Source organism: Narcine bancroftii, chromosome 12, assembly GCF_036971445.1.
Source record: "Narcine bancroftii isolate sNarBan1 chromosome 12, sNarBan1.hap1, whole genome shotgun sequence".
Classification (NCBI taxonomy): Eukaryota; Metazoa; Chordata; class Chondrichthyes; order Torpediniformes; family Narcinidae; genus Narcine; species Narcine bancroftii.
The window spans coordinates 25,735,526-25,761,365 of NC_091480.1; the positions used below are offsets into that span (position 1 = coordinate 25,735,526).

The 25,840-nt window shown below is 40.3% G+C and overlaps 1 protein-coding gene and 1 long non-coding RNA gene across 6 annotated transcripts in view; one reads left to right on the plus strand and one right to left on the minus strand.

Moving 5' to 3' along the window:
* Nucleotides 1-25,840, minus strand: part of card11 (caspase recruitment domain family, member 11) — a 286,003-nt gene that overhangs the window by 140,566 nt on the left and 119,597 nt on the right. For all 5 annotated transcript variants that reach the window (XR_011347238.1, XR_011347237.1, XM_069905859.1 and 2 more), the window contains exons 2-4: nt 12,673-12,897; nt 9,051-9,188; nt 5,608-5,933 (exon numbers count right to left, since the gene is read on the minus strand). Coding sequence is in view for 3 of the 5 variants with exons in the window: in XM_069905859.1 (XP_069761960.1) it covers nt 5,608-5,933; nt 9,051-9,188; nt 12,673-12,897 (689 nt within the window). In the remaining 2 variants the exon portion in view is untranslated. The remainder of the gene's footprint in view (nt 1-5,607; nt 5,934-9,050; nt 9,189-12,672; nt 12,898-25,840) is intronic.
* LOC138747019 (uncharacterized) lies at nt 10,505-19,878 on the plus strand. The gene is made up of 3 exons (XR_011347239.1): nt 10,505-10,684; nt 17,867-17,929; nt 19,540-19,878. It is a non-coding gene; the product is annotated as an uncharacterized lncRNA (long non-coding RNA).

The window sequence follows — 25,840 nt, forward strand, 5'->3', positions numbered from 1 at the left end:
ACAGCAATTGTACCACTCTGTAATGCAGCCGGCTAGGACGTTCTCAATAGAGCTCCTGTCGAAGGTTGGCATAATGATGGCCGGTAGCCTTGCCCGCTTCAGTCTTCTCAGGAAGTGCAGTCAAGGTCATACTGATAAGATGAAAAGATACTGTCCTTCTCATTCATATTCTGATAAGATGGCATGTCTGACTTTGGAAAAAAATTAGATGTTTCACTTATTTTTGTTTCGTTATGGGATTCATTTCTTAACGATTTTCAAAATTTGTAAGGTTAGCTTACTTTTGAATTTTTTTGACCCCATTGATTACCTTCCTTTTTTAAAAAAAATAGGTAGTGCACTGCTCATGTTTAGCCAATGGGGTCCGAAGGGAGGGGGGGTTGACAATTAGTATAGGGTTTTTTCTCAATGTAACATAGATAACACCATTTTTATTATTGTATGTGACTTGCTAATACTTTATTATTACTTGATGAAACCAATAAAAAATATTGAAGAAGAAAAGGAAATGCAGTTATTGTTGCGCCTTCCTGACAAGTGAGGAGAAGCTGAGTGTCCACAATAGGCAACTTGTTAAGTGGACTCCAAGGAACCATGTGCTCTTCATTCTCTCCACTATGGAGTTATTAACGTCATTCTTGGCCCTGAAATCCATAATCATCTTCTTCGTCTTGTTCACATTGAGACTCGGGTTGTTATTCTCTCATTGTATCACTAGATTTTCCACCTCTTCATCGGTGTTACTGATGAGGCCAGCTACTGTTGTGTCATCTACAAACTCGATGACTGTTGGATCTGGCTTTGCAGTCGTGTGAATGGGAATGGGCTGAGCATGCAGCCCTGAGGTGCCCCAGTGCTCAGCGAGATAGGGCTGAGTGTTCCACTACCAACCTGGACATCCAGAAGTCAGACAACTAGAATACGGTTGCAGAAAGGGGTGTTGAGTTCCAGTGAGAAGAGCTAGATTGGTTGTAACTAGCTTCCATAAAACTTGACAATATTTTCTCTTGGATTATAATCTTCCAGGAACCAATGGAGTCTGGTTTGGTTCTGGTGGACCAGAAAGTTGTGAACGTCACTCCACAGTTTAAGAAAGTAGCAAGGCAGCAGAAAGGAAATTACAGACCTAATAGTCTGATGTTGATGTTTGGGAAGCTGTTGGAGTTGATTGTCAGGGATGAGATTATGAAAAGATAGGCCCAAGTCAGCATGGTTTCCTTAAAAGAAAATCATGCCTGACTGTAATTTTTGAAGAGATCACAGGTAGGATAGACAGGGGAGATGCAGTAAATGTTGTATATTTCCACTTTCAAAAGGCCTTCGACAAGATCCCACACACAAGGCTGCTAAACAAGATGCAAGCCCATGGAATTACAGGAAGGATACTAACATAGCTGGAGCATTGGCTGTTTAGCAGCAAGCAGAGAGTAGAAATAAAGGGATCGTATTCTGGTTGGCTCGTGGTTACCAAAGGTGTTTTGCAGGAGTCGGTGTTGAAGCTACTTTTTATGTTGTACAAGTATGTAAATGATTTGGATTATGGAACAGATGGCTTTGATTCAAAATTCGCAGATGATACCAAAATAGTTGGTGTTGAGGATATAAAAAGGAGAAACTTTGATAGATTAGGAGAATGGGCAAAGAGGTGGCAGATGAGATATAATGTTGGAAAGTGTACGGACATATACTTTGGTAGAAGAAATAGATGGGCACATTAATATTTAGATGGGGAGAACATTCAAAATTCCAAGGTGCAAAGGGTCTCAACCCTAATGGTTGACCTCCAGGTTGAGTTGGCGGTGAAGAAGGCGTATGCAATGTTGCCATTCATTTATAGAGTGATAGCATTCAAGAGCAGGGATGTAAAGCACTGGGTGTTGTATATTGAAGAAAGGCGTGCTGGCATTGGAGAAGGTTCAGAGAATATTTACCTGAATGATACCCAGAATGAAAGGGTTAGCGTCTGAGGAACAAGTGTCAGCTTTTGGACTGGACTCGTTGTAGTAGAAAAGGATGAGTGGGAACCTCAGAGGCATTTGGAATACTGAAAGGCCTAGACTGAGTAGATGTGGCAAGGATGTTTCACATGGTAGGGAATTCCATGGTTAAGGATAATTTCAGGATAAAAGGGCGTCAATTTAAAACAGAGTTATGGAAAAATTTCTCTAGTCAGAGGGTCTTGAGTCTGTGGAGATGGTTGCCACAGGTAGATGTGGAAGCAAGGCCATTAGGAGTATTTAAGGCAGAGATTGACAGGTATTTAATTAATCAGGGAATCAAGGGTTACGGGGAGAAAGCCAGGGTGTTGGGCTGACTGGGTGGATGGATCAGCTCATGACTAGAATAGTGAAGCAGACTCGATAGGCTTATGGGCCTACTTCTGTTCCTATAATCTTGTGAACTTGTGATCTTCAAATTATTCTCAGTACAATAATATCCAAATCGTATTTGCTTTTTAGACCAGTACCCACAAAGATCTCTTGTTCTCTTCCACCAAGAGACTGAGAAGGGAATTTTTGCAGGAACACACCTCCCATGCAAATTTGTGTAGTGTCTGATAAACGCGCAAACTTAGAATGGCGGAACTCTACGACAGGGGAAAGCATGTTGGCAAAAAGCCATGACTACTGAAACCCAGGATGTCGGCTTTGGTTACAGTGTCTGATATTCTCTGAGACTGCAGAAGTTTGGTTCAAAGTCCTGTTCAGGGCACAGGCACGTTTCACTCCACATTACTAGTGATAGAAGTGTTAAATTTTAATTTGCTCCTGTCTGAAGATTCTGCTGGACTTCTCAGCTGGACATGAAAGATATCATGGGATGCGAAGACAAGCCAGGAAATTCTCTCATTGACCTGACCAATTTAAAATTTGAGCTTTAAGTTGCAAAAATAGAATGACCAATTTATTTTTCTCATTTCTGTTTGTGGGACATTTCAACGGGGCAATTCAATGGCGCAAGTTTCCATGCCTAACAGTGCTACAGTTCTAAAAATACTTCCATCAGTTTGGAAGATCAAAAGATGAAAAGCACAAGATAAAGTCAAACATCACACACTCAAACAGTCAGGCTGAGAAAGAAGCCAGCAGTTTCATGCGCTTCATAACAATGAATTAAGTCTAGTGGTTCTCAACCTTTTTCTTTCCACTCACAGACCACTTTAAGTAATCCCTAAGCCATCGGCGCTCTTTGATTAGTAAGGGATGGCTTAAGGTGGGATATGAGTGGGAAGGGAAGGTTGAGAATCACTGCTCTAGACCCAATTGTTACTGAAATATTTGGCTTGAGAAAAATTGTCATTGACCCATTTCCTTTGGAGTTCTGAAATCTGCACATAATGAGTCAATTAGGTATGATTCAAACAGTGTTTTTCAAATTTTTTCTTCCCACCCACACACCACCTTAAACCAAATCCCTTACTAAACACAGAGCACCTATGACATAGGGATTGCTTAAAGTGGTATGTGAGTGGAAAGAAAAAGGTTGAGAACCACTGGGTTATTCCATTACATTATGATAGATTGACAGCCATACATGAATTAGCTTCAACTCAAGCCCTTTGCAAAAACTTATACTGTAGTCCACAGAGCTTCATAAATTTGCTCAATCCTCGGTAAGCTACATAATATACATGTTCTGAATCAAGTCACTTTTATTTATCGTTCATACCATGCTCACATGGTAAAAATGAGATGGGACCATGGAACACGTTTACATAAATATGTTAAAATAGAAGTTAAACACATTAAAATATTAAAATTTATACTTTAGCAGTCATGGTTCTCTATCCACAAATGTTCTGGGAATTCAGGAGTCTGATGGCTTGGGGAAAAAAACTGTTGCCCAATTTGGACACAAGTGCCCAAGTGCTGCAGTACCTCCTACCAGATGGCAGAAGGGAGAACAGTTGAAGTGAGGGGTGTGTGGAGTCCTTCACAATGTTAATTGCTTTTCGCCGACATCGAGTGTTGTAAATGTCCTTCATGGTAGGTAGAGAGCCCCCAATGATCTTTCCTGCTGACTTCACTCTCCTCTGCAGGGTCTTGTGGGCCGAGGAAGTACAGTTTCCAAATCAGGTGGTGATGCAGTTGCACAGGATGCTCTCGATACATCCTCTGTTGAATTTAATGAGGATGGAGGGTGGGAGATGAACTTTCCTCAGCCTTCGCAGGAAGTAGAGGCACTACTGGGCTTTCTTATCTATGGAGTTGGTGTTAAGGGATCAGGTGAGATTTTCCACCAAGTGCACTTCACTCAATGGTGGAGCCCGTCAATGGTCAGCGCAGTATGGTCCCCCTGGGCCCTCCTGAAGTCGACAACTACCTCGTTTGTTTTTTTAATGTACAGATACAGGTTGTTGGCTCTGCGCCAGTCTGTTAGCGACTGCACCTCATCTCTGTCCGCGGACTCCTCATTCTTACTCATCATGCCCACCACAGTGGTTTGAGTTGGGTCTTGCTGCACAGTCATGGGCCAGCAGAGTAAACTGCAGTGGACTAAGCATGCAGCCCCGTGGGGCCCCCGTGCTCAGTGTAATGGCTTTGGAAGTAGTATTACTGATCCAGACTGCCTGAGGTCTCTCTGACAGGAAGTAGAGTATCCTATCACAGAGGAAGGTGTTTAGACCCACAGGGTCAATTGTGAAGACAATAAACAGCATTGAAACATACGAGTCCCGTTTTCTAGGTGGGTGAGGGCTGTGGTGACGGCATTGTCTGTAGAGCGGTTGGGTCTGTATGTGAACTGCAGGGTTTCTAGTGACAGGGGCAGCAGGAGCTTGATGTGCCCCACGATGAGCCTCTCGAAGTACTTCGTGACGATGGACGTGAGTGCGACAAGGCGGTAGACATCGAGGCAGGACACAAACAAATTCCTCGGCTTGGGGACAATGGTGGCGGCTTTGAAGCATGTTGGGACCACGGCGCTACTCAGGGAGATGTCAGTGAGAACATCAGCTAAATTTCCTAGTCAATCAGCAAGTGGATTATAAATAATGATCCATTCTGATACTGTAATTACCTTTTGATTGATCTGAAATTTCAAAGTCCAGTTTTGATGTTGGAGTATCTAACTGTAAATAGCAGGTTGACAATTTGTTTGGTTAATGTCATTTCATGGCAGGATCCCTGCTTATGGATCATCTATCAAGTTTACGCAGAGCTGATTTAGATTTTGGACAAATATTTTGCAGTCAATAAATACTAAAGCACAATCGTCAGACCTACTCCGTGTGACACCAGTAGGTGTCTGCGAAACTCTCTGACTAATTGCAGTGAGAACAATTCTCTATTCTGGCCTGTTGTCAGATAATACAGCATCTTGTTGGGATTTCGCAACAGCACATGGCACTCTTACTGAATTAATTCAACAGCATTTCAACACGGACACTAATTACTTCCATTAGTATTAAAACACAGAATCTGATAGCCCAGTAAGAGTAATTAAATAGCAGCAATAGTGGTACATCAATCGCAGCAGTGTGACAGGATTGCTCCAATTCAGTAGTGTTACACCAGTGGTCACTGTAACGTCATTGGCATCAGTCTCGCGCTTTTTATTAGTCGGTAACTGGTGGGGCTGAACTTCCCGATAAGTTTATTATCTTACCTGAAGTTGCAGATCTCGACTTCTCATCACCGCCATATTCTTCTCCTCACTAAGTTGTGCGTATCTCATGGCCAAGTTGTAATTGTCGTCTTTTACTTTCATGAGCTCATCATTATAGTTGTTTCTTTCCTCCTTCATCTTGTTGTAACGATCTTGAAATGTGTGAAGCTCTTGGTTCACCAGCTTCAGCTGTTTCTTCTCATCTTCCAGTTGCTTCATCTTGACCTGCATGTCACACCGTGACACCTCCTTTGCCTTGGTCTGCTGCTGTAGTTTGATCACTTCATTCATCAGGAATTGTGTCAGACCCTCGTGACCTTCCTCCACTGGGATAAAATGTCAGAGGGCAAGAGGAAGAACAAAAATAAAACCTCCACTCTTGTGCAACATTCTTCTCAAGTATAACATCAATAATAAGTTGCATTATGGGTAATAGAAACAATCTCTTCAAAGGAGCCGCTGTCAAACAAAATTTTGATGCTGATCCTGTTCTCAAAATATTAGATTGTTGATCAAAATCTCAGTAAAAGGGATGAATTCTAAGGAGCAGTTTATAAGAGGAGTGTTGGAGCAAAGAGGAGGTTTAGCCACAGAACTCCAAAGTTTAAGACAGAATTGTTGGAGGAACTCAACAGATCACGCAGTGTCCGTAGGAGGTAAAGCCTTCCTGCCTGCTTTTTGGACATACCTTGAATAAAAGCACAGGCCCAAAACATTGGTTGTATTTCTCTACTTCCCATTGATGCGGTGCGACCTGCTGAGCTCCTCCAGCATTTTGTGCTGATGCAACAATTACAGTGTCTGCAGACTTTTGTGTTTCACTCTAAAGTTTAAGACCTCTCAAGCTTCAGTGCAATGGTTCTCAACCTTTTTCTTTCCACTCATATCCCACTTTAAGTAATCCCCATGCCATCAGTGCTCCGTGATTGGTAAGGGATGGCTTAAGGTGGTAGGTGAGTGGAAAGGGAAGGTTGAGAATCACTGCTCTAGACACAATTTTTACTGAAATGTTTTGCTTGAGAAAAATTGTCATTGGCCCATTTCCTTTGGAGTTCTGAAACCGTGCACATAACAAGCCAATGAGGGACGATTAAAACAGTGGTTCTCAACCTTCTCACTCACATCCCACCTTAAGCAATTCCTTACTAATCACTGAGCTCTTATGGCGTAGGGATTATGTAAAGTGGTAAGTAAGTGGAAAGAAAAAGGTGAGAACCACAGGTTCAGAGGGTGGCAACAAAAGGCAGAGGTCCATGCAGATTAAAGTTAAATTACTTCAATTTAATAATCTGGTGGTTTGTGATCCAACACAGAACTAAATTTAGTCATGGCTGATCTGGATTATGAAATACCTGTGATCCACAAAATTTAGTGCAAGGTAAAAGTTTCACATCTGCTTCTTGTCAAGAGGGATTTTGATTTTTGAGGTCCCTCAGAATTCAAAAATGAAAAAAGGGAATAATCATTTCCTTCTATTTCTGCTGACTTTATTATTTTGCTAATTTTCTACTTTAACAGCCATCCTTCATGGGGAAGTGGCTTTGAGGAATTTCTAAGCCAGACAAAAGGAAGTTGGCTTAACATTAGAGGAAATGTATTTCAAGGTGTCACCGCAATATGGGGGAAGTTACTGAGTCTGAAGGATGAAGTGTCAATAATTCAGAGCAGTGTTTATCAATCTGTGGTTTGTGGACAACCAATGGTCCATGTATTCTTGTAGGTCATCTTCGGTGATGTGGCAAAGACTAATATTACTGAGATAATAAACAAGTAATGTGTTTATTATATTAGTTAAAATTTGTAAACTTGACATCAGGAATAAAAAATTTACATTTAGACATACAGCACGGTAACAGCCCCTTTTGGCCTACGAGCTCGTGTTGCCCAATTACACCCAATTGACCTATCAGCCCTAGTATGTTTTGAATGGTGGGAGGAAACCAGAGCCCCCAGGAAAAACCTATGCAGAGACACGGAGAATGCACAAACTCCTTACAGACGGCGTGGGATTCGAACCCCGGGCCTGATTGCTGGTGCTATAACAGTGTTGCACTAACCAATATTCTAACAGTGCTGCCTTGAATATAGAATTTCTAAAAAAAATCCCATCAAAACAAACAAAAAAACCTGTCGCTGACGTCAGAAGGGGCTCAAGCTCACTTGCTACCACCACCACCCCCTCCCCCCAAACAAATCCCATTTCTGGTCCATTGGTTTGTTGTCGATGGGAGTACAAGATAGTCTGTGGTTGAAAAAAAGGATTGAGAACCACTGACTCAGAGTACTTTAGTTGTATATTTGCATTCATTCATTCATTCATCTCCTTTGCATTATTGCATCAGTGAATATCAGCATCTTAAAATTACAGAATGATACATCTCACAAACTGCACCTTTGTACTGTATTAATTCTTTCGCAGATTTATGAATCATCCAGAGTCAGAACTTGAGCTCTGACTCAACTCAACTACATTGACATTCTGGACTAGTCCCATTTGCCTACACTTGGTGCACGTCCTTCTAAACCCTCCCTCTCCGTATATCTGTCCAAATGTCTTTTGAACATTATAATTGTACCTGCTTCTCCAGCATCTCTCTCCATCCTCTCTCACCTTAAACCTATGCCCTTTGGTTTTCTAATCATCTGTCCTGGGTGAAAGACTGTGAGCATTCACTTTACCAAAGTGATTGTGTCAACCTCTATGAAGCTCATCCCTCAGCTTCTGACATTCCAGGGACTAAAGACCCAGCCTATCCAACCTCTTCCTATATTTCATGCCCTTCTGTCCTGACAACATCCAGGCAAATCTCCTCTGCATCCCTTCCAACTTATGGAGATCCTTCCTACACCTGGATGACAAGAACTGCTCACAATACTCCAACTGCGATATTACCAATGCCTTGTACAACTGTATCATAAGGTCCCAACCTTTATACTCAATACCCCGTCCACTGAAGGGAAATGTGCCCAGCACTTTCTTCACAACTTGAGTTGCCACTTTCAGGAAAATATGCTTCTGTTTCCTCAGTCTCTCTCTTCTATAATAGTCCCCAGGGGCAATACCATTTACTGTGCAAGTCAAGCCCCGTTTTGACTTGCCACACATTGCAATTCTTGCGTTCCAAATACTTTTGACATTGTGAGGATTATCTTCATTCAAACTACGACCATCGTTGGACTCAGTACTAGAGTATTCTTCCAATTCCCAAAAGTGGCACCCAATTCATTAGTTAAAATTTAGCTTTACACCATTCTTGCGAATGATTCAATCTTGATCAACTCAAATATATAAAGGATAGAAAAGGAAATGGTGGTAGTTAATTAGTAACATGTAACACAAAACATTTTGTCAATTAAAGGCTGTAATATATTGGTTTACAACACACTGTTGCTCCCCTCTATGAGTTATAAACTTAGAAGTTAAACAAATGTAATCCCTTTACCTACTATTGTAGAGAATCTCCGTGTGGGCTCCTTGCCAGTGACCAACTTGTACAGTTCTGGATAATAGAATTCAAGACTCTCCAAGAAAACAACATATCCTCTCTGTCCTTTTGTTTGAAGGATATCTAGCAGACGACCTTTGGAAAGAGAAAAAATAAACAGCTACAGTAAGGTTCTAACAATAGGTACAGGTCACATATGATGGATTTACTCATTTCCCTTTGCTGAATATGCATTCCTTGCATTTCATAAATTTTAAAGTCGAGAAAAAAATAGTCATTTGGCTCAAATGATCCATGTTGTCATTTTTGCTCAACGAGTCCTTGGTTTCTAACCTTTCAAGCAAAATGTCACATCAGGCCTGGTCTTAAATCTATGTTATTTACCTCAAGTATTGAATTCTACAATTTCACAACTAGTTGGATAAAACAAGCCATTTCTAGGTGTTTTTATCTCATTTGTTTGATTGATGATTTGATCTCCCTCAAATTAGAATTATAAACAGGCTTCACAGTGGGATGCAGAGACCCAGTTCCTGAAATGGCAGAGACCCAGGGTATTGGCTCTTAACATCTGTTTTTGGAGAAATTCATTTCTGAATCCAGTGCTCCTTGGCCAATTCAGATTTTCTAAAGGTTGTTATCTTGTTTGATTCATCAAGTTGAGTTCTATTTGCAACACATTTGTAACAGAGGGATTCTCCATGGTACTTGGTGCCATTCATTCTATCTGCATTCGTTTTGTTGTGCCACATGCCAACTTCATCCAGCATCTGAACCAAAATGAGTTTCCCTCATCCAACTTCCAGCTGGTAGTTGACATTGGGCGATTAACAAACCTGATCGCAGTCAGATATCCTGCTGGCATTCAAGGTGCCTGTGGCATTTGAACCAACAAGTGGCCACTGAGGAATAAAGGCAACTTGGTGAGCAAATGGCTCATAACTTCCAGCTCAATTCAACTCTCAAATGTAGGCACAATGTGAAGTATTGATACTGCTTCAGTACTGATAGTGCAGAGTACTGAAGCAACATTTCCACGACCTAGTCATTGTAAAATAACACCGCAGCACTTGGCAGAGCAGAAGGTAAGGTGATGTGTTATTTGCCTTGCCACGCTATGGAGAAAGCGTTTGGTGATGGTAATAGGGCAAATTGTGCTTCAAGGGTCAGGACAGTGCAGCAATTTGCACTTCTGCCTTACACTTCCAATGACCCACACATGATCCTGACCTTAAGTGTAGTGTGCAGGGAGTTTTCACCTCCCCAGTGACTCCATAGATTTTATCCAGGCACCTTACTTCCCCTTATGTGTTAAAATGTACTGATTGGCAAGTTAATGGGTTCCTGTGAATTGCCCCTTGTGTGGATGGGTGATGGGAGAATTGGGCAGGCGGTTTTGATTGGTCTTTGAGAGGACAGTCGTCATGGGAACAGTGAGACAAAGGAACTATTCCTTTGCTGTATGCTTGCTGGACTCTAAAAAGTATCTGAGGAGCAGAAGTACGGAGAGGACGAAGTCAACTTCAACCACCTTTTCTGCTCAGTAAAACAACTCATCTCAATATGTGTCAATACAGCAATGATTTACTGCCATGATTAGTCTGAAGAATTTACTCACCGACAGTGCACAGGTGAGCTTAATCCAAAAATTTAAACCACCACAATATAAACATTTCAAATTAAATCAAATCATGAGATTTTGGAAACAAGATTCAACCAAAAAAATTCAAGTATATTACTTCAATATCAATCTTCAGCGTTTTTACACAATGCTGTACTGATGGCTGTAATTTAAGTCGAGGAAGGTGGCTGGCTCAAGTGGAGGAGACTTCACATGGATTTGGGGATGATCCCTGTGCTTACAAATCCAAACGGAGGACATTGTAATCCACAACTAAGTAGACAGGAGGTTGAGCCTTTCATTCTGCACTTCCATTGTGGGATTATGATGGTGGGCGTGTCACATGGAGAAATACATTCCTAGTTTGGGTTCACGTGTAGGAACACTGCCACAAATTTCATACTGAAAGGGATGGACTCCAAACCTTATTCCAAGACTAATACCAAATTGTTACAGAACCATCCCATGCTCCTTAATGCAGTTTCGCTCTCAAACTTTCCAATACAAGTCATGTTTTAATGTTAACCATTTAAATTTGGATAAATCTGGACTCCTTGCCTTATGTAATTGAGCTTTTATTCCTTCTTTGGTTGCTGCCCACTAAGTCTGAAGTCAACCAAAAAGGAATGAATGAAAAGAGAAATGTATAAACTCAATCCCAGTCATTTATAGTGCTGGACAATTGCTTTGGACAGTACGTCATCATCTCAGTTCTTGTCTTGACCTGTGCTGTTATATGCAGTCAATACAATAAGTACACTACACAATAAGCCAAAAAAGACCTCTTTGATAATAATTTTTCTGTGAATTCTGCGAGGTATCAGCTCTTTAAATCTTCACCAGCTGATATAATCTTAATATCCAGAGATCACAAATCTAGCAAGTCTGCTAAGAACCAGTGATAAAGGGAAAGTTCTCAGTTGTGTTGAGCACCACCTCTTTAGAAAATCTTTGTTTCATTGTTCCAGGTGCAAGTCTTGATGTCAAGTGGGATGAGTATAGGACAAAAATAAATGGGAAGTTCTGCATTGAAGGGAAATGCGACAATAAGTAAATGGGAGAAAGACTTAATTTCCAAGAAGGAAGATATTATAAGCCCTCTTCAACAGCATTTTGCAAATCTATAACTTCAATACTTCCAGGTTCTGCTCAAAATTATGCACAATATCCCAATATATTTTCATTCCTTTCTTAAGTCCATCCAATAACATTAAGAAAGCGCTTGCAGTGGTGAAAGACAGTTCATCAGAGCCTCAGATATGCTGAACTTCAAGAAAACATAAAGGAAAACAAGACAATATTTCCCAATAAAATTTACACTGCTGGCATTTAATATAAAACTACAGAAACATGTCATAATACTGGCAATAAAAAGTTTTGTTCCTGAAAAAAAAACATTGGGGATTATGATAGACAACTTCAAGCTGAACACGAATATAATTTCAGATTTGTTGTATCATGTAAGAATTTGGAGAAACATTAAATTAACTTTTTTATTACATTTAGAATGTTTAATCGCATAATGACACTGACGCATTGTGTTAGTTCACCTGCCACAAAATTGTTTTGTCACTGATTTTCATTTGTACTCAGCATCTGATGCCTCTTGTGTCAGTGTCTAACAATGATCGGGCAACATTGGTGGATTCCAGTTGCCCTGATACCACTTTTCCATGGTCACAATGTCCTGATGAAACTTTTCAACGTGTTTGTTATTGACTGCAGCTAGATTAGCAGGGAAGAAGTCCAAGTGCAAATGCAGAAAATTAATTTTCAATGATATTTGCACTTTAATGTTTAAAAATATGGCAGAAAATCACAAAAAAAATAGATTATAGCTGAAGAACAGTACACGATAGGAAGAAATATAAGGTGATTTTCATGTTTAGCAACCCAAAATCCATAAAATAATCCAAAAGTATTCAGAAAGAATACTTTATTAAACATTATTAAACAGCATATTTGGCAACATTTAATAAGATGAGAGAAAGTCATTACTTGATCTGTTGATTTTGGACTGCAGCATATGCGAATTGAGCACCTCATCTTCATCCTGCTCGTCAATGACTTTGCACTGTCGAAGGTACGGTGTAAGCTTGGCTGGATTGATGTATCGGCTGAGGACATGGCGGTTACACTCGACATTCTCCCACACCATATCTTCCTCATCCTTCACACTGCTAAAGTTCTCTGCCTCCGAACCACAGATGTCCATCTCCTGACCTGTGGAACAAGAAGTGGCATTTAAGATTGTTGAGAATTTGCCACATTGGCAAAGTATTAACTTTGAGCTATTTTGAAGTGTTACACAAGATCTGGATCACATCTCAAAGCCAAACTGTCAGTGGGAAACCGTCATCGATTTTCACAACAAATATCAGCCAGGTTGATATTTATCAATAAAGTTACATTAGTATAATCCCTGTCAGGGGTCCTTTGAACCTGGATAATGTGCAGGAGTTTTATAACCTTGAAATCAATTTATTCATCTATTGTTGAATGCTTTTTTTAAACCTTTCAATTAGTTTCTAGTTATAACTCTGATCACAAAATCATACAACTGTGGAAAAATAAAACGACTGTGTCTAAATGGGTTTTTATTTGAGCAATCTAACATTAATCATATTGCTCTACTTATCCCAATAAACCCCCTATTTTCCTTCACCAATTAAAAAAATACAGGATTTCTATCAAGAGCAAGGTGCAGTTTTAGTTTAATGTTTGGCAGAGGCATTTGTTCTATATTCTATATTCTATCTCACTCTCTTCCTTATTCAGGCAAAGTATCAGCTTCACATTAGATTAGTTTTGGATAAAGTTATTGCTTAAACTTCATCTTAAAAGATTAATTTAAATACAGACTCCCTTTGTAGGTTTCTTTAAAGATCTAGATTATGTTTGAAGTATTCATTCTGAAGGACCACTCCAGCTTTGGTCCTGAGGTGTCTAATTTCCTCGTCCTCAATTTTATTTTCAATTTCCCACCCCTTTTATTCTTTGAATATTTTAGATCCTGATAATTCTCTGAGTGAAAAACATTCTCCTCATTTTCCATTTAGTCTTTTTCAATAGCTATCTTCCCCATTTATGCACTCACTTAAACAAATCCATCACTGGATGGAACACAGGAAGGAGATAGAGAGCATGGTGTCCGAAGGAAGATGAAAACTTGGCTGAATGGTGTACTAACAACAATCTTGCATTCAATATCACGGAGAGCAAGGAGATGATTGTAGACTTAGGGAAAGAAAACCAGACATTAGTGATCCAGTGATAACTGAGGGACCAAAAGAGGGCGAGAAAATTTACATTTCTGGAAATCACTATCTGGAAGACCATTTCCTGGACCATGTCATCTTGAAGAAAGCACAATCACACCTCTCCTTCCTCAAGAGTTTGAGTAGGCTCAGTATGTCAGCAGGAACCTTGGCAAACTTTCACAGATGTGGAAGACCATTTCCTGGACCATGTCATCTTGAAGAAAGCACATCAACACCTCTCCTTCCTCAAGAGTTTGAGTAGGCTCAGTATGTCAGCAGGAAACTTGGCAAACTTCCACAGATGGGTAGTGAAAAAGTGGACTGACTGGCTGCATCACAGCATGGCAGGGGGGCACCAATATCTCCAAGTGGAAAGCCCAGCGAAAGATAGTTGACACAGCCCAGTACATCACAAGCAAAACCCTCCCCACCGTCGAGAACATCTACAGGGAACACTGCTATTGCAGAGCAGCAGCAACCATCAAGGATCCACCTCACCCAGAACATGTTCAGTTCTTGCTGCTGCCATCAGGAAAGAGGTACAGGTGCCACAGGGCTTGTACCACCAGGTTCAAGAACAGTTAACACCTCTTTACCATCAGAATCCTAAACAATAGACTTAATCAGGGACTCATTTAAAAAAAAAGAAATTAGACATAAGGCTAAATAGACAGGCTAATTCAGCCCAACGAGTCCTTGCCACCACTACACCCCATTAACCCGGTATGTTTTTTGAAGGGTGGGAGGAAACCGGAGCCCCAGGAGAAAACCCACGCAGACACAGGGAGAACGTATAAACTCCTCACAGACAATATGGGGTTTGAACCCAGGTCTGATCCCAATCGCTGGAGCTGTAAAGGTGTTTACACTTTACACATTATTTATTACTGATTATTTATTTTTTCCTATATTTGCACAGTCAGTTTGTTTGCATTGCTTTCTCTATTTACACCTCTCTCTTTTGTACAGTTCCTGAGTACAGTTTCCAGTTACCGATTAGTAAAAATTCTGCCTGGCCCACAGGAAACAGAATCTCAGAGTTGTACGTGATGTCATGCATGCAGACTGACAATAAATCTGAACTTTAAATTTGATGTTAGGACAACAACCTCTCCTTCAATGTCACTGAAGAGGGTGCTGATCATTGCCTTCAGTAAACAGAATAGTGGGGAGTGGGGGGGGGGGGGTTTATCAAATACAACCATCTGCATCAATGGTGCTGAGGTGGAGATGAGCTTCACATAAACGAATAGCACCAACAACTTGTTCTGCTCCAACCACCTTACAGCTAATAAAGCAAATCAATATTTCTTCAGAGGCCTGAGGACATTTGGAATATTTTTTTTTTAAATTGTTGCACCTGTTTGGATGCATTACAGCTTGGTCTGCCCAACACCATGAGAAATGGCAGAGATGTGCAGGTAGCTCCAGCCACTTAAACCTGTCTTCCATTCATTCCATCTATATGTCCTGCTGCCAATGAGAAGCTACCAATATATTAAAGGACCCATTCTATCATGGTCACATGTTCTTCTTGTCCTTCCATTGGGGAGAATATAAACGAGCTTGAAAATATAAACTTTCAAATTTGTTTCTTTTCCACTGCTATCAGGCTCTTCAATTGATCTCTCTTTGGTAAACGATAATACTCTTGCACTGTTTAACTCTGTATTTTGCACTTTGTCCAAGTAACAATATATCCTGCCCTTTTTTGACCTGCTGTAACGCAACAACCTGTACCTTTGTTTTATTATTGCATGATCTGCTGTATTTAAGTTACAGGCTGATTTACCTGGATAGCACACAAAACAAAGCTTTTCACTGCATCTTGCAGCATGTCATAATAAACAATTCAATTCTTGATCAAAATCCACCATTCTACAAATCTCAGTTACATTCCTCAATATATTTTTTTCTGAAACCTCCCAACGATGTTACAATTTGGCATGTTTTAAACTGTGCATACGTTTACACTGTTATACCAAAATATATTTTATGAATTTGAGATAAATCTCGATTACTTTTATTTATTCCTCTGGATTCAGGGACTGGAAGTGTTCGCATTGTCACTAATAATGAACTTCCGAGTTCAGCTATGAAATCTTACAATTCTTTTATGCTTCATACACAGATTTCTGTCCTTTCTTGTTCAAGTATATTAACAGGTTTTTGTTGTAATAAATACCTATCTTTCCATTTAATAAACATAATGGGATTAATTCAAATATTAATGACAGTTTAGGGCCATCAAATACTGAATGTACATTATGATAGGATTGATTCCCATTGCTCAATAACACTGACAGAGAATCATTAGATTTCTTAAAACCATTTTTGCAGGCAGACAGTTCTCATCCTAAACTCCAGAGTACCCTCAGTACTCTGCTTCAGTGTCAGCCGACAGTACATGTCAAATCTTGGAGTAGAACGTGAATCCATGATCTTCCGACTCAGCTGAGACAGGCTGACAGAAAATAAGTGGGCCATTTCTTTCTCTCTTAACAGTTGCAATCACCATGAAAATAAAAAAAAATAAACATACTCAACAGTCTGCTGCAGTGAAGACAGAGCGAGTTCATCAGAATCGTAAAATTCTAAATAGATCCATTAGAGAGCTCACAGGAAATATGAAGAAATAAAAGCAAAACTTGACATTAAAATTCAGCAGAAAGAATGAAAGGGGTGTTTTACTTGAAAAACAAACTGCTTCTCTATCCACTAATGCTGCCTGTATTATTCCTAGCTTTTTTTAAAAAAAGTTTTTTATTTCAGATTTTCTTTTGGTTTAAATGAGGGAGCAGAAGAAAATCTACTGTCAGGGCTCCAATAATATCGACTCACACTAACGACAATTCACTGACTGAACTTTGGTCTGGTTTCCCATTATTTCATGAACTGCTTTCTACACAAAGCATTTCAAAACATTCTCAGGTCATGACTTTCTCTCTTCTTCATCTTCCTTTTCAGGCCTCATCCATGTGCCTGTCCTCTTCCTGAGGAGGAATGATGCTATTCACCATATTCAACCGCCTCCACACAGTGTAACAATCTACTGAATGCACCCCAACTGTGAATCCAGGAAGAAAATGAATTCATGCCCATTAATGCAAAGCCATTTTGTAAATAAAACTTTAACCGACATGAAACAACTGCAAAATATAGTTTCCTCATTCAGTACCAAAGTTACTGATCATTTAGTTTCTCTCTCGACTCAGCTATTCCAACGGTCTTCCGGCCTTTCTTCAGACATGTAAACTTAATCTGATTATTTTGATTTTAATGATAACCTGATATCTTTGCAAAGTATTACTAGTTATTTACTTCCTGGCTTTCATGTTTTGCAAGGGCCACTGTAGGATTTGAACTCAAAGTAATTACTTCCAAAACTCACAATTGGGTCTTTGTTTTGCAGGAGATAGGTCTTTCCATATGTGAACAAGATAAATTTAGTGTTTTATTATCCAATGGCAAAGCACATTCTTAAAGAGAAGGGAAGTTGTGGCTTCAAGTTGGTTGGAATTTTTTTGTAAAAGTCAATGGTGGGAGTTACAGCGAATGTGCTGGAAGTCATCGTGGAAAGCAGTGGAAAAAGGAGAAATGTGCTGCAGATATAGAGAAAGCACTGGGAAGTCAGCAGGCCACAGAGGTCAATGCCAGGATTTATGGGTGCAATGTTATGTTTATTGATCTGTCTCAAGTGGTCAAATTGAATTACTTCATCGGCAAAAGGCAATTTCTGCAGCATCAACTCTACTCACCACAGCCGAGTCACTCATTAACCAAAATTCTCTGTAAATAAATATTCATCCCTGAAATCCATGCCCTTCACCTCTCCCTCACATGCAATTCACATTTTCTTCACACTGAGAGCTGTTCAACCACGACAGCCTGAGCATGCAAATATGACTGAAGTCCTTCCTCTTTTCCATCAGGGGAACGGTGCATAGCAGAAGGGGAATATGGAAGTGGACAAGCACACTAAAGTTTTCATAATGGTGAGTGATGCGTGCATCTACATACCTAATGCTCCTCTTTCATCCTTCTCTGTAACACACTACATAAAAGGCTGGTAAGAACATAAAACTAAATGTTGAGATATAAACATTCTGCACTGAACAATTGATTAGTAAGCCTGGACTGAATTCATCAAGGAATCCAACACTATCTTCAATTCAGGCCTTGTGTGGAACCTGGAATTTCTGATCAATTAAATTCTGGACATTTGAAATTTCTGCATGATAATAAATGTAATTTCTCTCCCATTTGTTTGTATACATCTTTCTCCATGTCCCTTTTACCATAGAATAAATTAACCTTTTATAATGTCACATCTCTGCCCAGTGGTTTTCAAACATTTTCTTTCCACTCATGTACCACTTTAAGTATTCCCTATGCTATCGGTGCTCTGTGATTAACAAGGGTTTGCTTAAGGTGGGGTGTGGGTGGGGAAAAAAAAGGTTAAGAATCACTGCTCTAGACCCAAATGTCACTAAAATATTTTGCTTGAGAAAAATTGTCATTGGCCCATTTCAATTGGAGTTATGAAACCGTGCACATAACGAGTCAATTAGGTACAATTTGCAACAGGATTTCAATCAGATAGAGAGCGGACTCAAGAATAGCAGATGCGATTCATCTTGGAGAAGTGCCATATACTTCATGTGGGTAACTCAAACCTTACTATATTAACAGCAACATCCTAAAGAGTGTTGTGGAAGAAAACGACTTAGGGGAGCAAGTACAAAGCCCTTTAAAAATGGCAACACAGGTGGAGAGAGTAGTGAAGAGAAAGTCTGGGACACTTGCCTTCATCAGTGAGAGCAATGAATGCAAGTGTTGGGATGTCATGTTGAAGGTATACAAAATGCTGGTGAGGCCACACCTGGAATATTATGTGCAGGTTTGGTCACCAAGCTATAGGAAGGATATTAGGTTAGAAAAGGTTTACAAATGTGTTGTCAGGATTAAGGAAGCTGAGTTACCGTGAGAGACTAAAAAATCTAGACCTGTTTTCCATGGAGCAGAGGAGATTGAGAGGGGATTTATTGAGGTCTATAAAATCATGATGACATAAATAAGGTGAATGTCCGTCTGTTTCCAAGAGAGAAAGAGAGAGCTTAACGATAAGGTGAGGGGTATGGGATTTAAAAGGACAATTCTTCATTCAGAAGATGCCAGGTTTATGGAACAAACTGCCAGACAAATAAGCAGGCACTTGGCTTTAAGAAACACTTAGAAAATTACATGTATGGGAGAGATTTGAAGGTGTATGTGTCTAATACAGGAATTGGGACAGAACCAAAAGAGCGAGTTGTTGAGCATGGAGATAGGCCTGTAAATCTGTTTCTGTGCTGTAATCCATTATGACATGGACTCTATTGCTGTCTTTCAGATAAATTGCTGCATTTTTCCTAATGCCATTACATTAATCAAAAGTGCATCATTACACTTGTCTTTTTTTCCTGTCTTCTAAAAATGTTCTGTGATGTGTTTATTTTAGCATCACAGTTTTATCTATTGAAATATGTGTGAACAAATTAATAGTCAAATTCAATAGGGTCAGAAATGTTGCTAATGGTCTCTTGATGTATTTTTCGTACTCCAGAATGGATTTGAATGAGCTTTGCATCTTGCTGGTGTTTCAAGAGCCAAAGCTCATCTTATCAACAATGAATCGCGAGTTCCCAGCTTGGATCAGACTTGTCATCTCATTATAGTGACTTGTGGGAAACAGCATACAGCTGCAACTCTTAAACTGCACGGAGATTATTTAAAGGGCTGTTTGAACCAACATATGCCAGGATCTGGAGGCAACTGGGCAAGGATTTTCAATATTTGTGATTTCTGATCCAATGTTTCAAAAATAAAAATTGTCATGCGGGCCTGCACGAGAAATTTAATTCAGTTTTTACTATTTGAAAATAAAAAGCCATGATCAGCAGTAGGTAACTACAAAGTTGCTGGATTATTTTAGAAGCCCGATATTTATTAATATCCTTCAAGGCAAACTTCTGCACAATTTTGGATTGCATGGTTTGAGCAAGCTGTTTGGAAAATTCTAAGATGTAAACTGAGCAGAGAGTGTTTATTTTAAACACATCTTTTAAAAAAAAACCAGATCCTGACAATTGTACACTGACAGGCTTGCCTCTAGACTGAGAGAAGACCTCAGCAACGAGATACAGAGAATTAGATAAAGGCAGGGACAGGAAGTCTGAAATGGACAGGAAAGCATAGTTAGACACAGATAATCATGGCAGAAATAGATAACAGGACAATGACAGATAAACACTGGGAGGCATGCACTGCCAACTGGGTTTGCAGACAGACAAAAACAATCAAACATAGATTAAATTGAAGGCAGAACTCAGATTATGGCAGTGAGGCACAGGGAGACACAAACAATCCAACAATGACATTCAAGCACAGAAGGAGAAAATGTAAAACCAACAGGCACTCACAAACAATTAATTGCATATAATAAGAGGTAAACACGGTATCCAATCACAAACAAAAATGGGGAACCAGACTTAAAAAAGCCACAGTCAATTGTACCAAAATAAACAAGTAGGCAAACTGACAGAACTTGACTCGGAAGTGCAAAAAGAGAAAGTCAGAGAAGTCCACAGACCACAGGCAATTTAAGTAAGTAAGTAAAGTATGTAAGTAAAGACAGAAAGGTAACCAGCACAGACAGACACAGGCAATTTATGCAAAGACAGAGAGACAAGTAGTCAGGCAGTGACACTTTCACAATCTCCTCTCTGGAAAGATCTTCCAAAAGTAGTTTTGGATTTATTAGTGAATATTTGCTTTGTTTAGGCTTCATTCATATATTCTCTTGATCCATCCAATAAGAAAACGTAAAACATATGAGCCTGCGTAGCCTCCTCTGTCTATAAATTAAATCATGGCCGACCTGTATCTAATTCCATAAATCTGACTTTTCCTTTCACCCTTAAATGTCATTTATTGAGACAAATCAACTCATCTCAGCTTCAAAATTAACATAGGGTGTAGATACAATTGCAATTTTTGTAAGGTAGTTCCTTTGCTCGAAGAGAAGGTTCCTAACTTCACTTTTGAAAATCTTGCTTCCACATTTTAGTGAGTTCACGTGTCCTGGTTTCTCCAAACAGCATGAACGTTTTCCCTTTATCCACCCTATCAATTCCTGACAATACAACTGAAAACTTCAAATAAATCACATTTCACCCTTCTAAATTCCAGGGAATAAAATCCTAATTTATTCAAGGTTCCTTTTATTGCCACATAATAATGTATAAAATGTAAGATACGTGATATATTTCAACTTTCGTTTGCCTTAACAGTAAGAGAAAGCAAAGCAAAAGAGAGTCCCATTAGAGGTACCGTGTCTGTGATTTCACCTTCAGTGTTCCCACAACTGTACAGACTCCAATTCAAACCATCGACAGCCGAGCTCCAGGTCCAAACCTCCAATATAACCAAGAAGTCTTCAGTGGCCGAGGACCCTCGGGACTCCCTTCTTGCCCTCAGCAACCTCTCGAATCCCAGTTCTGATACTTTGGTTCCCATCAGCCAGTCTTCAGAAGCCTGCAGTCTGTATGGGTTATTAGACCATTGTTCACCAACAGCCCGTAGCCTGTGTGGGTCCTTGAGCCACTGAGCCCCTCAGTGGTCCACTTCTGTGGTTACCTTCCCTACAGGATCTTCCCCCATGCTTCTCCTTCTCAGCACAGGGTGTTCTACCTGTTTATGGTGCCCTGCACTAGTCTGCTGCTTCCTGAGTCTGCAATCCCTCTTGGTATGCTACCCAACCCAGACACAGCAACCTTGGGCACAGACCCCTGTGGTTGCAGGATTTTAAAATAAAAGACCGTCACTCCTTTTAATCCTGTACGGAGCCATCATCGTCACGACTGAGCAGTAGGATCTTAGTTAGGGTATCACAGAGGTCATACCAGAAGGGTCACACCTTCATGCATAGCCAGGTAGAATGTAAAAAGGAACCAACTTCACCTAAAGCACATCTCTGATAATTCAGGTTTATATTGGTGTAATTTCTGTGGGGCGAGGTACTGTTGATGGAGAAAATGATAATGGACAAATCTAAAGCTGGTTCTGATAGTAGCCAACATACTTCCTTGACACAGATCTGACCAGAGTTGTTTGTCAATTGTTGTGTCATGGTCTGACTCCCATCTCACCCTAGATGTGTAAACCTGGCTTTGTGCTCTCATTCATCAATAAAAAGTACATTCTAAATATAAATTTATATACATTTTCTTCATGTAGTAGTTTCTCCTTTTCAGTGAATCCTGGTAGAGTCATTTCAGGGCTCAAATTTGCCCTAAGAATGGATCGTAACTGAAGATACCAAAAAAAGGTCTTATTGGACAAGTCATATTTATTCTTCAGCTGTTCAATGACATGAAAAGTCTTTTTCCATAACAGCCCTCCAGATGTTGCATCCCCTTATGATACCAGGCTACTAAATTTTATTGTTCAAAGTCATAGATACAAGTCCATACTGCCTTAAAGGTGACTTCGATGACCATCCTCTTTTCAGTCCAGAGCCTCCACAGGTCTCACCCCATATTTTATCCAAATGTTTTAAAATGGGTGGTTTGTCCTGACTATAATTCTGGAATTCCATTTATACATGAAATCACTGAACACCTTCTCTTTCAGAGTGCAGTCCAATTTGTACCCAGGAGGGGGTTATCGTCCCTTTCAAAATATGAAGAGATGCATCTCATTTGGGCTGCCAAATAATACTTTTTGAAACTACGCAACCAGATGGCTATTGATCTGTTGCACTTTTTTTAAACCAATAACACAATGCCTAATTTAGATTTCTCAAGAGCTACTTGGTCCCAGGTTTCATGCCAACCTTCATCCAAATTTGGATCAAAAGGCAGAGTTCTTGAGGAAAGATCAGAGAGATTAATCTTGATGTCAAAGTAGCATTTGACTGAGTGGGGCATCATGGCAATCTGGTAAAAGAAAATCAATGAGCAACAAAGGGAAATGGTTGGGGTCATACATTGCACAGAGGAAGATGGTTGTGGTTGTCAGACATCAATAATCTGAGTCTCAGGATATCACTTTAGGAGTTCTTCACAACTGATTTCTTGACTGAGCCATCTTCAGCTGTTTCATCAATGACTTCCCTTTCATCACAAGATTAAAGGTGGAGCTGCCTGGTGATCTTCGGGCAATATTAAATTATATTTACAGCTCTCCAGCAAATGAAACAGCCCAAGCATCCATGCAGCAAGACCGAGAAAGGTGTTGTATCCCTTTCGGAAATTGCACACCTTTTCAAGTGGGATGCAACTGTTCATCTCCAAAGATCATCTATCCCTAAGTGGATGGGAGTCAGACTTCCATGTTACCTCTATGCATTTCCCGGCCACACACAAGGCAATTTCTCCATTGAGACTTGGGCTGATCAGTGGCAGGTTAGAGTTGGGCCACACAAGTGCCAGGCAATGGCCATCTCCAACAAGAGCAAATCGAACCACCCATCCTTAACCATACCATATTTTGGCATTACCATCACCACTATCCTGGAGATCAGTATTCAATAAAAATGTGACTGAACCACACAATTATCGTAGCCACAACAGCAAGTCAGAAGCATGGATATACTGCAGCACGACCACCTGACGCCTCGAAGGTATTAGGCCATTCCACCAATAACAAGGCGCAAGTCAGGATTGCAACGTAGCTCTGCCCACTTGTCTGGATGGGTAGAACACCAATGCCTCCCAAGAAGCCCTACACCATCCAGGTCAAAGCATTAGCCCTTTATTACCCATCTGAAACATCTATTTCCTCCCTAATCCAACAGCACTATGGGATTATGTTTGTGAGAAAGAGGACAGTAGCTTAAAAAGGCAGCCTACCTCCAAATAGGGATGGGGAATAAATGCTGGCTTTGCTAGCAATTCACATGTCCCAAAAATAAACAAAATAAAACTAAACAAGATATTGAGATGACACCCACACATCTCTTTTTACTTCTGTTGCTTCTAGTTTCTGACCACTTGGAAAGTACTTTGTTCTACCCTCAAAGTTCCAAAATGAATGAACTCATTCCTGCATTGAAAGTTATTTGCCAGAGTTTTACCATTTACTTCATCTGTTAATATCTTAGAGTAATTTAGTGCTAACATTGGCACTGCTTACAATTCCAGTATTGGTAACATCAGCATGCAGTGCATGTAAAATTGGTTGACTTGAAATTAGGAAGGCTTTTTTTTTTGCCACAGGGTTCTATTTGTAGCTCCAAAAGAAGTATATACAAGAGGGTACTTTAGAGTCCTCAATGAACAGGGAGATGCAACTCATAAACAGATCACTGCTCTCAATGACGAGTACAATGTGTTTTAGGGCAGGTTGCTGCTCTCAGTGAACACAAAGGTGCAACAGATAGGTACCTCATATTTCTCCAGAGCACACTCAGATGTCAGAAGCTAACTGTTCTGCAGGAGTAGACAGATGCTGTGCAGATTACTCTCCCACATGAACAGAAAAATGCAAGACGTTATCAGATTACTCTCCGTCAAAAGGTAGAGAACTTGCTTCACTTCTGCAAGGACAGTAGTGCATCATCATCCCCACCCACTCTAACATTTTGTTTTAATCCTGTCGAGAGTCTTGGACAGATTGCAGAGAGCTCACCAGGAGGAGAGAGTGAAGGCCACATGGATCTTAGATTTTTGAGTCTGTGAACTGGGTCTGGAGTGCCAGCAGATGTAGCCTTTCTACCTAATCTCCTGAGAGGCTGTTTGATATTCAGGCTATGGCTATTGACCTCATGAGTGCACCATTTAACTGCCAACCATGGATTCTCATGCACCACACTCAGTGGCAGCGCTGAGCCAGCAATCCCATACTGCTCCTTCATTTATTCAATAGAATCCAGTCTAAAGCTGGCCCAACTGGGCAAGAGCTTCCCTGCATCATCAAGGACATATGTGTGGAGTCGGACAGAAGGTAAGCAACCTTTCAAAATACTGGCTGTAACCACAGAGTAGACACAATGATGTGTCAGGAAATTAAGAGGTATCTGGACAGGTATTTGAGTGAGCAAGGCAAACAGCGATTATGGAATTAATACAGACCAGTGTTAGACATCATAGTGGGCCAAAGGATGGTTCTATGATACTCTGTGGCTCTGGAGCGCTAAAGCCTATATAAAAGGGCGACACGGTTGCATAGCAGTTAGCGCAATGCCTTTTTACAGCGCCAGTGACTAGGACCAGACGGGTTTGAGTCCCACGCTGTCCGTGAGAAGTTTGCACATTTTCCCCGTGTCTGCATGGGTTTTTTCTGGGGAATCAGGTTTCCTCCCACCTTTCAAAATGCAACGGGGGGGGGGGTGTAGGTTAATGGGATGTAAATTGGGCAGCATGGACTCATGGGCCTAAATGGCCTGTTAATGTGTCATATATCCCAAAGATGGAAGAGATATTAGTCTTCAAGATCCAAATGTAATCATGATTGATTTTATACTATTTGATCATTTGTTATCCTAAATTATTTTGAATCCATAACCATTTTTCTAATTCAGGACATCACATCCTTCATGGGTGACAATGGTGTGATAACTGCTGACATTATCCCCTTTTCCACTGGCTCTTTTTTCCAGGAATTAACTGGGACAGGGTCCAGTGGAAAAACAAAACAGTCGGCATGCCAGTGTCAAATGACGCCATTTCACGCCGGGGATTGATGGCTTCTACCCCTTTTCATATTCCCGACCGGCATGCCGATTAAACTAGTGGAAAAAGGACAGCAGAAATTCACCCGTTTCCAGTTAAAAGTAGAACACTCTGATCCCCAGGGATGAATGTGTTCAGTGGAAGAACCTTCACTGTTCCGGTTAAAGGTGGCCCATTGGAAATAGCACAAAT